The sequence below is a fragment of the Leptonychotes weddellii genome, chromosome 3, assembly GCF_054177405.1.
Source record: "Leptonychotes weddellii isolate Sample4059 chromosome 3, ASM5417740v2, whole genome shotgun sequence".
NCBI classification, from domain to species: Eukaryota; Metazoa; Chordata; class Mammalia; order Carnivora; family Phocidae; genus Leptonychotes; species Leptonychotes weddellii.
The window spans coordinates 73,970,139-73,987,409 of NC_138371.1; the positions used below are offsets into that span (position 1 = coordinate 73,970,139).

The window sequence follows — 17,271 nt, forward strand, 5'->3', positions numbered from 1 at the left end:
TAATTATCACTGTGTAACAAATTACCCCAACACATAGATGCTTAAAACATTTGTTATTTCACAGTGAGTCAGGGATCTGGGCATCACTTAGCTGAGCTCTGTGGCCCAGGTTCTCTCTCTAATACAGCCAGGGCTATAACCATCTCAAGGCTCAACTAGGGAAGGATCCACTTCCAAGCTTGCTCTTGTGGTTTCCGGTAGGACTCCATTCCTTACTGACCATTGGCTACTCCTTGTCATGTAAACCTCCCAAGAGCAATATGCATCAACAGAACAAGTGAGAGAGAATAAACAAGACAGCTCTCAGTTTTTGTTTTTGTTTTTTTTAAGATCTACTTATCTATTTCAAAGAGAGAGTGTACTCCCTCCTGAGCAGGGGGAGGGGCAGAGGGAGAGGGGAGGCAGACTCCCCACTGAGTGCAGAGCCCTGTTCTGGGGCTGGATCCCACCACCTGGAGATCACAACCTGAGCTCCTGAGCTCCTGAGCTGAAACCAAGAGTGGGATGCTCAACCAACTATGCCACCCAGGCACCCCAAATATCACAGTTTTTTATAGCTTAATCTTATCCATTCTGTCACACTCCATTGATTAGATGCAAATCACTGGTCCAGCACACTTTCAAAAGGAGGGTATTCCACTTAGGTGTGAATATCAGGAGGCACAGATCACTGGGGCCATCTTAGAAGGCTTAACAACCAAAAAATGATTTAACTGTCACTTACTGATCACATAAACTGAAAAATGGCAGAGAGTAGAATTAAGCAATATAACTTTGGAAACAGACCCTTCTCTCAAAGAGTTTCAGTCTAGTTGGGAGATAAGATATACAGTGATAAAAGAAAAACAACAACCATTCTAAGCCAAAAATAAATAAATAAATAAAAACCCCACAAAAAAACACTTAAGATATCTATCATGAAAGGATAAAAGCAATACATTAAACTTTGCAAAAATACAAAATCCTAGGGTACCTGGGTGGTTCAGTCAGTTAAGCGTCTGCCTTCGGCTCAGGTCATGATCCCAGGGTTCTGGGATCGAGCCCTGCCTCAGGTTTCCTGCTCAGGGGGAAGCTTCCTTCTCTCTCTCTCTCTGCTGCTCCCCCTGCTTGTGCTCATTCGCTCACTCTCACTCACTCTCTCTCTGTGTCAAATAAATAAATAAAATCTCTAAAAAAAAATACAAAATCCTATACATCAAAAGTCATACACAATAATAAAATAAAACAATCCACTAAGGAAGGTTTTTGCAACATATATGACAAAGAGTCAATATCGTTAATAAAGAATTCTCACAGGGGCGCCTGGATGGCTCAGTCGTTAAGCATCTGCCTTTGGCTCAGGTCATGATCCCAGGGTCCTGGGATTGAGCCCCGCATGAGGCTCCCTGCTCGCTGGGAAGCCTGCTTCTCCCTCTCCCACTCCCCCTGCTTATGTTCCCTCTCTCACTGTCTCTCTCTGTCAAATAAATAAATAAAATCTTAAAAAAAAAAAAAAAGAATTCTCATAAATCAATATGTCAGTTGTAATGCATAATAGAAAAACTAACCCAGAGCATAAAAACTCAATATACAAAAGAATTACAAATTATTCTTAAATGCATGAAAAACTATTCCACCTCATTAGTAACCAAAGTAATGTCTATTACATTGGCAAAGTTACAAAGAATAATAACCTGCAATATTGTACTATATACAGGGAAGGCAACCTTCTCTTACCCTACCGGTATGAAGGTAGGTGTGTATAATTTTTCTGGGAGGTCAACATGAACCAAACTCTGAAAAGTGTACAGGTACAGACTTCCCACTAAAGTAACAGAAATACCAGACAGGCAAGCACTTGTACCTTCAGGGAACAGGAAGTGCAAAGTGGAATGGAGATATCTGGGGACTAAAATTGGAAAGTGAGCTTATGCCAAATCATTGAGAGCCTTGGACAACAGATCATGGTGTCTGGGTGGTGTTCAACTGGTAGTGGGAAGTCACTGGAAGTTTTTTTTTTTTTTTTTAAAGATTTTATTTATTTGACAGAGAGAGACAGAGCGAGAGAGGAAACACAAGCAGGGAGAGTGGGAGAGGGAGAAGCAGGCTTCCTGCCGAGCAGGGAGCCCAATGTGGGGCTCGATCCCAGGACTCTGGGATCATGACCCAAGCTGAAGGCAGACGCTTAACGACTGAACCACCCAGGCGCCCCATCACTGGAAGTTTTTAAGTAGGAGAGTAATGTGATGAAAGAAGAGTCCTAAGCCCAGTTAGAAACACCAGTGAGATAGGAATCCAGGGATAGAGTTAGATAGACTCATCACTCTCTCCACAGGATCTCTGATCCTCCCCCTTTGGCTTCACTGTCCAAACAGATAGCCCTTTTTAATGAATGGGAACTTGGATGAATATCTCCAGCCTTTTAGGTTCCTTTGATCTCTGACATTTGAAGCCGATCAGCATGAGCCAGAGGGAGGGAGATATCACCTCCCATCAGGCATGGAACTGGACATACCACAAACGGCAGCAAAGAAAGTACATAATCCAGGATGTGTCAGGATTTCTTGGGTTGCAAGCAACAGAAGTCTACTTGAGCTAGCTCAAGCAAAAGCAGAAAAGGAGTTAATTGTAATTCTTGACGAAATAAGGCTGGACTGCTACTGGGCTCAGAAATAAACTAGAATCAAGGACTTGAATATTTAAAGTTTTGTCTTGTCTTTGCTTCTTTCTGGGCACAAGCTTTCTTCCTTTTCTCTTTGCCTGTTGGGTTCTTTGGCTTCTCTAGGCTATATCACAGAATAGTCAGCTCTGCCAGCTCAAAAGTTTGTATATCCAACAAGCTGGAGAATTACGAAAGCTCTGTCTCTCTCAGCCCCAATATCAGTCTCTGGGGAAGGACTCTGATGGGCTCAGCTCAGGTAAGGTTCCTCTGTTGGACAAATCAACTAAGCCGAAGGGCAACATCATGTTCAACAATCATGGTTGTCAGAAGTAATCCCTTAATCAAGTGGACTGTGATGGGGGAGGGTGAGCGGGCAGGTCCCAGGAAGGGGGAAGCACTGGAAAAACACCATGGTGTTGGTATCAATGGAACTTGGAGAGTAACAGAGGCCATAAGAGAGTCATCATCTTTCCCCTACAGAATTCTTCCCCAAATTGTTGCTGATACAGTGGTATTCAATACTGTATGCCCTCCATAATACCCTTCATTTCAGATTCAATTCTACCAGCCAAACGTCCCCGCTTTCTGTTCCTCTCTGCCAACTTCTCTCTCTCTCTCTCTCTCTCTCTCTCACACACACACACACACTCACAGAGGTAGAGATAGAGAGAGATTACCTAATGACAGTCAGTAAAATCCAGAGCTAACAGAGTCCTGATATGGCCACCGGTCAGCCTGCCACCATTAGCCTCTGCTTTGGGAAGCCAACTGACTCACTTGGTCCAACTGCCCTGTAGACAGCTTGAAGGTGACTCTATTTTTTCCTTAAGTGACCCATTTCCTTTTGAGAGAAGATAAATTGAACTATAAAGAATTAACTGGAGAAGATACTTTAAACTGACCCAGAAAAGATACGAATTTGATATGGTACTTAAAAAACCCAACCCTGAAAACACTTAGTGAAGCTTCCAGGCTCTGCTAGTATAAACACAGAGTTGTGAGCAGGGTGACAGCTTGAACCCATTTGGCAAATGATTCCCCAGCCCCTACTCCTACAAAACACATGTTGGCAATATTCAGCTTTTTAATTCTGATTAATGAAAATTAATTGAGTTTATGTTGTTTCTTTGTCCACTTTTACTGGTATTCATCTGTCCACTTCAGCAAAATACCAGCATCAAAATGTGAACTCTAGGGCCCATTTTTTTCTACTTAATCCATACTATAAGCACTCAGTTATATATGTGTATATTTATGTTTATACACACACGTATATATTACATATATGTGATGGAGATCTTTGTTTTAGTGTTTTGAAAAATTTACTCATTGACTCATTTATTCCCAGCTATCCACAGACATTCATTCACTCTGCAAATATTTATAAAATACTCACTAAATGCCAGATACTGTTCTGGGTGCTGGGGATGCAATAGTGACAGGATAGACATAATCCAAGCCCTCATCATCCTACATCCTACTGGAAGAGGTAGACAATAAACAAATAATAAGTACGTGCCATGATACATCACACAGTAATACAAGCACTGAAGAAAAAAGTAAAGGGTAAAAGCCTAGTGAAGAATGGTGGTTTCTATTCCAGTTCAGGTGATCAGGAATCACAAGAAATCTGGAGATATGCTTCAATCCTTAAACTCTAACACAAGAAGAAATGTAAGGGAAGACACACAAACAAGTACACAAAAAAACAAATACAAGAGAAAGAATGAAGGGAGGGATTTAGGAACAGAGGGACGATACTAGTTAGCTTCTGCTGAGTAACAAACCACTCCAAAATGCAGTGGCATAAAACAAGAACCATTCATTATTTCTCAGCAGACTCAGGGGCCCCTGGCAGTTCTGCTAAACTAGGCTGGGCCCTGCTGACCTCGGCTGGGCTCCCTCATATTTCAGGGGATCAGCTGGTTGTCAGTGGGTTCTAAGATGCTCATGGCTCTTCTCCAAATGTCTCTTGCATCACTCAGGGAGGAGGCCAGGCATGGTGTCAGGGCAAGAGAGAGGTGTGAGAGTGAGCAGGCCCAATCATGTAAGGGATTAAGTGCAATTGTGCATGTATTTTTCAAGCCTCTGCTTGCCTCACATTCGCTAACATCAGTCACACCAAACCACATGGCTGAGACCAGAGACACAGTGAGAGGTGACTGCAAAGTTACAGGGCCAAGGGTGTAAATAAGGGCTGCATTGTGTTCCCCTCAAATCCATATGCTGGAGTCCTAACCTCCAATGTGACTGGATCTGGAGATACAGGATCTTTAGGAAGGTAATTAAATTAAACGAGGTCATAAGAGTGGGGTTCTAATCTGATAGGACTGTGGCCTTCTAACAAGAGGGAGAAATCCCTTTCTCCTTCTCTACCATGTGAGGAACATAGTGAGAAGACGGCCATCAGAGGCCAGGAAGAAAGCTCTCACCAGAACCTGACCCTGCCGGCACTTGACCTTGGACTTCTCAGCCTCCAGAACTGTGAGAAAATCGATTTCTGTTGTTTAGACCCCAGGCTATGGTATTTTGTGATGGCTGCCCGAGCTGACTAGGACAGGTCTGGACAAATCAAGGCCATTGACTACCACGAGGAGGGAAGAAGGTAGGCAGGGAGAAAGAGAGGTCTGCTTCTTTTAAAATGCGCGTCATTGAAAAGATGAACATATTTCACTCTCCTTCAGAAAGTGGGTCGTGTGCTCTGTGACCATCTGCAACACTCATCTGTAAGCAGAAAGCAGTAAGAAGGTGAAGAGGATTGGGACCAGGCAGAGTGGGACCAGGACTGGCTCACTTAATTCCAAAACATTTAGAAATGGTTCGGGGATTTTCCATGCTTGGAACACAGCAAAGTGTTGTGCGAAAGGTTTTCATTCCACCTGGACAGCTCTTCTCACAGCCTATTCTCTTCCTATCTTCAAAATGTCAGGTAAGCCTTAGGAATAGATTTAAAAAACAAAAGATGTCTTCCTACTTAATAGACTTTGAGGACAACTATAGGCATCCCTACTTTACAATATAAATATAAGGAGCCTGGGTGGCTCAGTCAGTTAAGTCTCCAACTTGGTTTCAGCTCAGGTCATGATCTCAAGGTCATGGGATCAAGCCCGGTGCCAGGCTCCACGCTAAGCTGGGAGCCTGCTGGAGATTCTTTCCCTCTCCCTCTGCTCCTCCTGCTTATGTTCTCTTGCTCTCTCTCTAAAATAAATAAATAAATCTTTAAAATATATATATAAATATAACATTGGCTTTAGCTAGCAAACCCACCTTAATATACTTTGGGTTGAGTTACTGCAAAATCCTAATCAAAAGAGAATAAAAATTTATTCATTCATTTGATGAGACTGATCACAAGACTCTGTCCTAGGAGTTCTAAGGCTCCTCTAACTCAAAAATGAAATGTATCTTCTTGCTAGCACAGGAGCTACTAAGAGAAGCAAGAGAAGCAAGACATGGTTCCTGTGTTCCCAGGGGAGGAACAAAGACATGGAAAATAACCGTGTGAATGTTGGGCTTGCCTTCGTACATTCAGAAGAGTGAACCTGTGGCATTTACAGAGGAAAGCCATGTCCTTGTGGGAGAGATATAGGGTCTCCCCTGGGGGGAGGGGTGGGCAGAAATGCCACTGTCACTACCCTGAAGAGGGAGGCAGGCCTCAGGCAGGTGGGAGACGGTTCTAGGTTCTCATGGGGACTCTCTGTTTGGAGCCTAGACATCAAGGGGTGCAGAGGTGGTGGGACCTGAGAATGTGGGGCCACATCACTGTAAGCTCCTGTATAAAACCCAAAGATGCCCCTTCCTCTGTTTTCAGGCATGAGGAGTGGGAGAAGAAAGTTGAAGGAGTGACTATTGCTTCTCTTCCACCAGGAGGGCCAACTCACCAAGGAATGAAGGCACGCGCCTCAGTGACTCAGGGAAGGTCCTTTCCTGGCTTCTCATCTCTGGACATTGGCAGAATGGCCTCCATAAATACTGACTCTGTAGAGATCCCACCATACCTGCCAGCCTGCTGGGACCCCTGGCTCCAGGGTGCCTCTTTCCAGGCAGAGGAAGATTTCCTCTGGTGGAGAAGCTCTGTAGAGTGAAGAGAGCTGTGTAAGGTGGACAAAGCAGCTGTCTTGGGTTGAGCTTCCTAGAGGCAGGGCCTGAGATGGGCGTCCCCGGGGAAGTGGGTTCTGGAAGAGTGAGGGAAGCAGGGAGTGAGGCATAAGACAGCAGTTCCACAGGAGACTGGCTTCAGCCTGGTCCTACCAGAAAATTTTGGCATGCAAACTGTCCCACCTTGAGGCAAGGGGGTAGTGTTGTCTAGCCCTGTGTCAGTCACTGACTGTGTGCTGAACCCTCCTGGCTGGGAACTGTTCCCAGCTAACACTCCTGGAGGCTGGTGAGGGGAGCACAGCTGGTAAGAGGGTCTGGCTGGGGCAAAGTGGTGTCCACAATGTGGGGACATACTCAGCAGAGAGAAGGACCCACGTGTGTAAAGAGCATATTGTGTAGGGAGATCAGTTCTGCGCAGGTGTAAATTATGACCGTGGAAGCAAACGCTGCATGAAGTCATGCAGGTGAGAGGACAGGCTGCCTGTAAGGTGCCAGTAAAATGTCCCATATCTGTAGTTCTCACAGGCTTGCTGTGAAGACCAGTGGGACCCAACAGACAAAATGTTACTCCAGAAACTGGAAAAGTTCTAGACATGTGTCAATAATTTAAGATACATTTAATAAGCATTAGGATTGTGTCCCGTATGCCAGGCACTGTGCTAGGCACTAGGGATACAGCAGCAACAAACACAGCCTTGGTTCATGGCCTCACAGAGCTGATGCGTTCGTGCGGGAAGCGGATATCACAGAGCTACAAATACCTATTGAATCGCAACTGTGGCAAATACTTTGGAAAGAAAAAGTGCAGGATGCGTGGTGGTATGGATTGGAGGACTGAGGTGATTGGGGGAGGGCTCACTGAGCAAATGCCATTTAAACTAAGGTGGTGGAAGAAGAGGGAATAGAATGTGTGAAAAATGAGAGGGTAAGGATAATGGTGGTTTTGAGGGGAAAAAAGAAGTTTGTGGGTCTGGAGCGGACAGACAAGCAATGGGGCAGATAGTTCAAGGATCGAAGGTTGAACCACGGAGATTTGATTTTCAAAATTAGATCAATAGACAGGTCTATCCATAGATGGATAGATCCGTAGATATATAGATATATAGATAGATGATGGATATAGAATAGACTCTCTCTCATCTATCTATCTATCATCTATCTATCTGCTAAAGCTGTCATACACTGAGATTTGTGATTCATTTCCTTCCTCTTACCTCCTTTTATTTATTTTTCATTTTTTTAAAGTAGGCTCCATACTGGGTATGGAGCCCAATGAGGGGCTTGAACTCATGACCCTGAGATGAAGACCTGAGCTGAGATCAAGAGTTGGACGCTTAACCTACTGAGCCACCAAGGCATCCCTCTCCTAGCTCCTTTTAGATGTTTTCAGACATATGTTTTCAATAGATACTAACATCCGTTACAAATTGTCACCATCAGGTAGTGCACTAGACTTCAGGTAAGATGTATTTATTTACTGCTCACCCACATCACTAAATCCAGCAAATTCTTTATCTAAAATGTCTTTCCTATATATCCCTTCCTTTTATGTCCTTAACAATCATCCCAGACTAAGCTGTTATGACATCACACCAAAATTACTGCAGTAGCTTCCTCACTGTTCATTCTGCCCCTAGACACGCTGCTCTCATATTTATTCTTCCAATACCACTCTACAATGTAATCCCACTTGTATTAGTCCATAAACTATAGGCAATGTGGTAAGGCAACAAACAGAAATGAGAGGTACAGCTGTAGAAAAACGGGAGGCAAAATTATACATAATTGCAGGAAAGATGATTATTCACCCCTCCCCCATTATAGGAGTTAGCTAAAAAGCTAATAGACCTAATATAAGAGTTCAATAAAGTGGCCAGAAGAAAAATAAATATATGAAATCACCCATTTTTCTATTCATCAGAAATATTCAGCTTCATAAGGGAGATGAAATGCCATTGATAAGAGGTCAGGGTTTCCCGTAGGGGTGGAGACAAATGGACACTTTCCTTCCGCGGAGAGTAAGGAGAGTAAGACCCAGGCTCTGGAACTAGATGGCATGGATTTCTATCATAACTCCACTTCTTCCTAGCTGAGTGATTTTGGGCTAGCTACCTAACCTCTCTGTGCCTCCATAGCCTCATCTGTAAAATGGGATGAAAATCATGTTACTTCAGAGGTTATTATGAAGATTAATGAGATAATGCACATTAAGTATTAGAGCACTGCCTGGCATAGAATAAGCCCAGTAAAAATGTTTACTATTATTATTTTTTAATTATTAACTCTCAGCCACACTTTGTCACCTGCCCTGAAATTTTGCATTAAGCCCAGAGTCCCACAAATTCTTCCATTAAAACAATTCTTTTATCTCTTAACCTCCATCCCTTTGATTAATATACAGAGATTCAGTGCAAGTCCAAGACCCAGGCACTGTCCTAGTTCTCCATCATTATTATTGCTCCCTCCTTAGTTAAGGGAATTCTCTCCAAAAGCAATGAAAGCATGTAGGAATACAACTCAGCATCCACAGGGACAAAATCTTATTATCTTAAATTCTAAGAAAGTTTAGCTCCTTGGAACTAGTCTCAAACAACTTCGTTTAGAAGAGGATACTTACATTACCAAAATTTCTACTTGCATGTAATTCTAGGTCCAAAAGAATTAACTCTATAAGTAAATGACTCATGCCTTTTAATGACAGAAGCTCTTTATTTTTTATCCTCTTAATTATCAAGGTTTCAAAAAATATTAGGAGCCAGGTCTCAGCTTGGACCTGCCAGATACAGATGTGTACTACCTTCATATTCCAAAGGCTTTAAAATAATGTAATGGCTGCATCTGGATAGTTTTGCCTTTGGAATCTAAAGATGACAAGTCATCGAAGTGATGTCTATTTGGAGGCAACAGAACACGCAATAGGGACCTCAAGCTAAAGATGAGTAAAACAGATTATCTAAAGTTATTTTGTTGTCTTTGTTTATTTCCCCTTTGTTACCCTGGGCTCTCAATAATCTTTAAAGAAATCTCCTAGCCTATTCTCAGCTGTGCCAAATGGACTTAAGGGAAGAGCTGTATGTTGCGTGTCCTCATACTTGGACTGAACCCTCAAAATGAAAGTAGAGACCCCTGAGACCAACCTATAGGTGGTAGGAGCAATTAGTGAGAGAGCCCCCGGAGAGAAATGAATCTCGGAGCAGGAATGAGAGCTTTGAGGTCCAGCCAGCACTCCTCTCTTGGTGATTCTTCCCCCACAGTCAGCCTTGAAGAATCTGGGCTAGATTTTATTAGGCTAGCCATCTGGTTCCTTTCAGCATAAACCTAAATAATGTTATTACAAGGGGGGATGTTATATCATGTATCAATGCCACAGGGAGTTAGAGGTAAGTGTTATGAGAATTTGAACAAAAAGAGAAACCATTTCTAGCTGTCAAGAAGTCAGACAAGACTTCAGAGGAAGTGACACTTGAGCAAAATAGTGGCTGAAACACAAGGATTTATATTCTTTGTAAGAAGGCAATCCAGGACTGATTTGGCAGTTCCAGGATATGACAAAGAACTCTGTCATCAAAGCAAAAAAGTTTTCTATGTTTCTACTATGTCATCCTCACCATGTAATTTCCACACGCAAGACTGCCTCATTGACCAAGATGACTCCCAGTGCACCAGCCATCAACACCATGTTCTAGTCAACAAGAAAAGACAAAGGGTCACAATCCTGAATGAACAGCTTCTTACAGCAGCTTTTCTCAGACAGAGGCAACATTTCTACTTACGACTCATTGACCAGAACTCATTCACATGACCACACCTAACTGCTATAATCTTTTAGCTGGGTGCATTGTTGCCCCAAATAATGCTGGGGTTCTGTGCTTGAGGAGCAAGGGTGAAGGGATATTAAATCACTACTAGTCCCTGGCACTAGTTGTGAAATTTTGAAAATTTCTAAACAAAGTAATGATATCAATCAAAATATTCCAAAGAAAATCACTTCATCAGCAGAGTATAAAATGGACTGGATGGGAATTTCACTGCCAGGGTGGTAGCCATGAGGTGCTGAGCAGACTCATTCCCCAGCAAAACAAGCAAAGCTCTTGGAAACTATTTTTTATTTGTTTTTTTAAAGATTTTATTTATTCATTTTGACAGAAAGAGAGAGCACTCAAGTAGGCAGAGCAGCAGGTAGAGGGAGAGGAAGAAGCAGACTCCCCACTGAGCAGGGAGCCCAATGTGGGGCTCCATTCCAGGACCCTGGGATCATGACCTGAGCTGAAGGCAGACACTTAACCAACTGAGCCACTCAGGCACCCCTGGAAACTATTTTTTAAAACAACCATTTGAATTCTGTGGAAATTGTCTTAAGGGTATATAACACATAAAGAAACATTTATTCAAGACATCTATTAAACTTGATAAGAGCAGTGAGTGTGTGGCATTTGAGTCACAACTTTCTACCTCTCACTCCCTACCCCATCGCCCCTTAATGGAAGCCCCACTCCAAGTAGGTATGGTCAAGAAGACAGAATTCTCTTTCCCCTCACCTCTCAATCAATGGTTACCATATCTCACCGAGGCAGGTAAGCCACCAGCATTTCTCATCCCTTCCAACTTCAAGTTAAAGAGGCCTTAACCCATAGGATGGAGATTCTCTAACAGGCCTAACAAACCAAGAACACTGGGGTCTCATCCCCATCTGAGCTTGCTCACTTGTAGGGTGGAGGCTAAGCCAAGAACACCAGAGGCCACCACACCAACCAGGGCTCGGAGTAGCGGCTCAGAGATTTTGCCCAAGGGGAGAGGCAGTCCATAAGAAAAGAGAGGTGTAGTGGCACCTGGGGGGCTCAGTTGGTTAAGCATCTGCCTTGCGCTCAGGTCACGATCACAGCATCCTGGGATCAAGCCCCACATCAGGCTCCCCACTTAGGAGCCTACTTGTCCCTTTGCCCCTCCCCCTGCTCATGCTCTCTTTCAAATAAATACAATCTTTTTTTTTTTTAAAGGAACTGATTATTTGAAGTAGTGTGCAGTAGTTCAAGCTTAAGAGTGCTCTAGAAAACAATAGCTCCTTTTAATTAAGAGCAATAAAGCTAAACCATATGCTCACAAGTTCACCAGAGAGAACTTGGGAAAGAGACTGCTAAAAACAGCCCAGCTGGTGTCAGAACAAACCTCAATGACTGGCCTAAAAACCTAGCCTTGGGAGGATTCTGAGAAGAGGGCAGAGTAGGAAGCACTGGAAATCTTTCTCCCCAGCTAGACAATTGCAGTGGCAGAAACAGTCTAGTGTAACTACTTTGGAATTGCAATAATTTTAGTCAATTTCAGCACTTAGCACAATAGCAGTTACCCCAGCCCCCAGCCCCAGCCCCGTGGCATACAGCTGCACATATGTTCCTGGAGCAGCTTGCATACTGCTTGCAAAAGCCAGGGTTGGCAAAAAGGACACTGCCCTCCAAATATCAGAGATCTGTTCTCTGATCACTGATTACTGCTTCTGATCACAGATGTACAGACAAAGAGTTGGTGGCCATTGTCATATTTCCCTACATTGTTGTAAGCCCCTCCCTCTCTGGCTAAAGTGACTGCTAGGTGATTTAAAGGACCAGTGATTTTCTTCCCCTTTCATTTTTCAGTTTTTCTCATTTTGGGAGCCAGACATTGAAGACTAGGACATTCAAAAGCAAACTCATATATGGGGGAAATTAGAAAGTCACTGTGCATAGCCAGGGAAAAGCATAGGCTCAGAAAAGACCCGAGAAGAACTAAAGTTAACACCTCAACCTGATCTTCATCATGGAGAACAGCTAAAAAACAAAAACAAAACCCAGAAAACTCTGGGAAAGGGGAAGAATTTGAGTTCCAGACTTACTACATTATTTTTTTTTAATTTATTTTATTTTTTTTTAGGATTCTCTATACCCAACGTGGGGCTCAAACTTACAACCCTGAGATCAGGAGTTGCATGCTCTTCCAACCGAGCCAGTCAGGCACCCCAGACTTACTACATTATTAAATTCAAATGTCCAGTTTTCAACAACAACAACAACAAATCACAGTGCATACAAAAACAAGAAAGTATGGCCCATTCAAAGGGAAAATATAAACCAACAGAAAATGCTCCTAAAAGGCAGATCTATTAGAAAAAGACTTTAAAATAACTGTCCTAAAGATGCTCAAAAAACTAAAAGAAGTTATGGAGAAAGTCAAGAAAAACAATGTATGAACAAAATAGAAAACCTAAAAAGAAACCAAAAAGAAATTCTGGAGCTGGAAAATCACAATAATTGACATGAAAACTTCACTAGGGGGATTCAAAGGCAGATTTGAACAGGCCAAAGAAAAAATCAGCAAACTCAGAGATAGGAAAATGGAAATTATTGAGTCTGAGGTAAGGAAAGAAAAAAGGGTTAAAGAAAACTGAACAGAGCCTAAGGGAGGCTAAGGATCAAGCAGGCCAATATACACATTGTGGAAGTCTCAGATGGAGAAGATAAAGGGTAGAGAGAATTACTGAAGAAATAATGGCTGAAAATTACCCAAATTTGATGAAATACATGAATATAAACATCCAAGAAGCTCAATAAGACACATTATAATCAAACTGCCAAATGACAAAGATAAAGAGAGAGCACCAAGAAGGAAGTGACTTGTCACATACAAAGGATCCATAATAAGACTATGAGCAGATTTCTCCCTAGAAACATTGGAGGCCAGCAGGCAGTGGGCTGATATATGTGAAGTGCTACAAGAAAAAAACCTATCAACCAAGAATCCTATACCCAGCAAAACTGTCCTTCAAAAGTGAGGGAGAAATTAAGTTGCCCCCAAATGAACAAAAGCTGAGGGAGTCTGTTGCCAACAGGTCTGCCCTGAAGGCGGTCCTGCAGCCTGAAATGAAAGGACACTAGACAGTAGCTTGAAGCTGCTTGAAGAAGGGCCTTAGTAAAGGTAAATACATGAGCAGTTATAAAAGCTATATTATTGTCACAATGATCACTCCACTTTTTTTTTTTCTACACAATTTAAGAGACTAATGCATTTAAAAATATTATTAGTTTATCTATTTGGACATACAGTGTATAAAAATGTAACTCTGTAACATTGACAACCGAAAAGGGTAAGGGCTGAGCTATTAAAGGAGCAGAGTTGTTTTTTTTTTTATTAGTTTCAGAGGTGGAATTCAATGATTTATCAGTTACATATAACACCCAGCACTCATTACATCAAGTGCTTTCCTTAATGCCCATCACCCTGTTACCCCTTCCCCCACCCAGGCACCTCCCCTCCAGCAACCCTGTTTGTTTCCTAGAGTTCAGCATCTCTTATGATTTGCCTCCCTCTCAATTTTCATCTTATTTTATTTTTCCTTCCCTTCCCCATGTTCATCTGTTTTGTTTCTTAAATTCCACATGTGAGTGAAATCATATGGTATTTGTTTGTCTTTCTCTGACTGACTTATTTCGCTTAGCATAATACCCTCTAGTTCCATGTCATTGCAAATGGCAAGATTTCATTCTTTTTGATGGCCGAGTAATATTCCTGTGTGTGTGTGTACCACATCTTCTTTCTCCATTCATCTGTCAATAGATATCTGGCCTCTTTCCATATTTTGGCTATTGTGGACATTGCTGCCATAAACATTGGGATGCAAGCGCCCCTTCAAATCACTATGTTTATATCCTTTGGCTAAATACATAGTAGTGTAATTGCTGGGTCATAGGTAGCTCTATTTTTAACTTTTTGAGGAACCAAGGAGCAGAGTTTCTGTATGTTTTTGAAAATCAAGCTGATATAAATTCAAATTAGAGTGCAATCACCTTAGAATGTTAATGCAATCACCATGGTAATAACAAAGAAAATAGCTAAAGAATATACACGAAAGGAAAGGAGAAAGGAACTTAAATGTTTCACTATGAAAAATAAACACAAAAGAAGATAGTAATGTTAAGTTATAAGGCAAATAGGAAAAAAAAATAGCAAAATGACAGAAGTTAAGTCTCTCTTTATCAATAATTAGTTTAAATGTAGATGAGTTTCAATGTAAATGTAGATTAGTTTAAATTAGTTTAAATGTCAATAATCAGCCAAAAGACAGAGATTGGCAGAATGGGTTTTTATTTTTATTTATTTATTTTTATTTTATTTATTTTATTTTTTAAAGATTTTATTTATTTGACAGAGAGAGACACAGCGAGAGAGGGATCACAAGCAGGGGGAGTGGGAGAGGGAGAAGCAGACTCCCCGCCGAGCAGGGAGCCCGATGTGAGGCTCGATCCCAGGACCCTGGGATCATGACCTGAGCCGAAGGCAGACGCTTAACGACTGAGCCACCCAGGCACCCCTTTATTTATTTTTTTAAAGTTCTATTTACCTAAGTAATCTCTACACCCAACGTGGGGCTCAAACTTACAACCCCAAGAGTAAGAGTCACCTGCTGTCCTGACTGAGCCAGCCAGGTGCTCCAGCAGAATGGGTTTTTCAAAAATGATCTAACTATATACTGTCTGCAAGAGAGTCACTTTAGATCCAAAGACACAAATAGACTGAAAGTGAAATTATGGAAAAGGGAATTCCATGGAGACAGTAACCAAAAGACAGCAGGGGTGGCTGTGCTAGTATCAGACAAAATAACATTAAATTAGAAGCGTTAGAAGAGACAAAGAAGGATATCATAGATAATAAAAAGTTCAATACAGCAAGAAGATATGAAAATTATAAACATTTATGCACCTATTAACAGACCAGCAAAATATATGAGGCAGAAACGGACAGAAGGTAAGGGAGAAATAGACAGCTCTGTAATACTAGGTGGAGACTTTAACACCCTATTCTCATAATGGACAGAACAACCAGACAGAAGATGAGTATGGAAACAGATGTAAACAACAGAACACACCAACTGGAGCTAAGGGGCACATACAGAACATTCTACCCAACAGCAGAATACATTCTTCTGAAGTGCACATGAGACATTTCTCAGGATAGACCACATGTTAGTTCACAAAGTCTCAATAGACTTTAAAAGATAGATACCATATAAAGTATCTTCTCTGATTACGAAGGGATAAAGTTACAAATCAGGAACAGAGGAAAATTGGAAAATTCACAAATCTATGAAAATGAACAGTATACTCTTAAACAACCAACGACAAGGGAAATTAGAAAATACTCTGACATGAAAGAACTTAAAGACACAACATACTAGAACTTATGGGATGCAGCCAATGCAGTGGTTAGAGGGAAATTTATACCCAAAAAAACTTATACCAAGAAAGAATAAAGATCTTCAATCAACAACCTAACCTTCCACCTTAAGACACTGGAAAAAAGAGCAATTAAACTCAAAGATAGCAGAAGGAACGAAATAATAAGGATTAGAGCAGAGATAAACAAAATAGAGAATAGAAAAATAAGAGATTCAGTAAAACCAATAGCCGGTTCTTCAAAAAGATCAACCAAATTGACAAAACTTTACCTAGATGGATCAAGAAAACCAAAGAGAAGACTCAAGTTGCTAAAATCAGAAATGAAAGAAGAGAAGCAAAAAGAATATAAAGGAATGCCAAGAACCGCATGCCAACAGATTAGATAAAATAGATGAAATGGACACATTTCTATAAAAACACAAACTACCTAATCTGACCCAAGAAGAAATTTTAAAATTTTTTTTAAAGGTTTTATTTTTTTTAAGTAATCTCTACACCCTATGTGGGGCTTGAACTTACAAACCCAAGATCAAGAGTCACATGCTCTTCCAAATAAGCAGCCAGGAGCCCCAAAAAGAAATTTTTAAAAAATACATTGCACATCCACACAATGGAAAATTATTCAGCAACTAAAAGAAATGAAGTACTCACCAGTTGAGGCAGTGTTGGCTGAGCATCTGCCATGATCTGAGCCAAGTGGCTACCCTGAGAGTTGGAACACCAGCCGGAAGACAGGGTGGCTGGGGTGCAGTAAGCTGGGGCAGACAGCATGCGGTCAGCAGGCCCGGGTCACACCTCAGGGTTTTAGGCCATGGTAAGAAGTATTTAGTAAGAGTGTTGAGTTTATTTTCAGTAGAATGGGAAGCCATGGGACGATTTTAAACAAGGAAGTGACTCAATCTGATTGGTATTATAGAAAGATGTGTGGAAAATGAAGGGGTATCAGGTAAATGTGGAAGCAGAATGTTATGAGATGAATTGTTGGATTTGCTCTCCCCCACCCCCCCGGAAGATATGTAGACATCCCAACCTGCAGTACTTGTGTCTATGACTTTATTTGGAAATAAGGTCATTGCAGATACAATGAAGTAAGATGAAGTCATGAGGGTGGGCCTCGATCCAACGTGACTCATGTCCTTGCAAAAAGAGGGAAATTTGTACATAGAACACACACAGAGAAGATGCCAAGGGAAGACATCAGTGTGAAGAGAGAGAGAGAGAATGGAATCATGCTGCCCGATCCACAATCCACATTCGGGGCTACCAAGAGCTAAACTTGACAAGGAAGGAACCTCTCCCAGACCTTTCAGAAGGAGCAGGGCTGATACC

At 41.8% G+C, this 17,271-nt stretch overlaps 1 protein-coding gene across 1 annotated transcript in view; it reads right to left on the reverse strand.

Moving 5' to 3' along the window:
• Positions 1-16,812, reverse strand: part of KIF5C (kinesin family member 5C) — a 171,810-nt gene extending 154,998 nt beyond the window's left edge. The window contains exon 1 of the mRNA XM_081814471.1: positions 16,594-16,812. Coding sequence (XP_081670597.1) covers positions 16,594-16,713 — 120 coding nt within the window. The 5' untranslated portion in view covers positions 16,714-16,812. The remainder of the gene's footprint in view (positions 1-16,593) is intronic.
• Between the last annotated feature and the right edge of the window lie 459 nt (positions 16,813-17,271).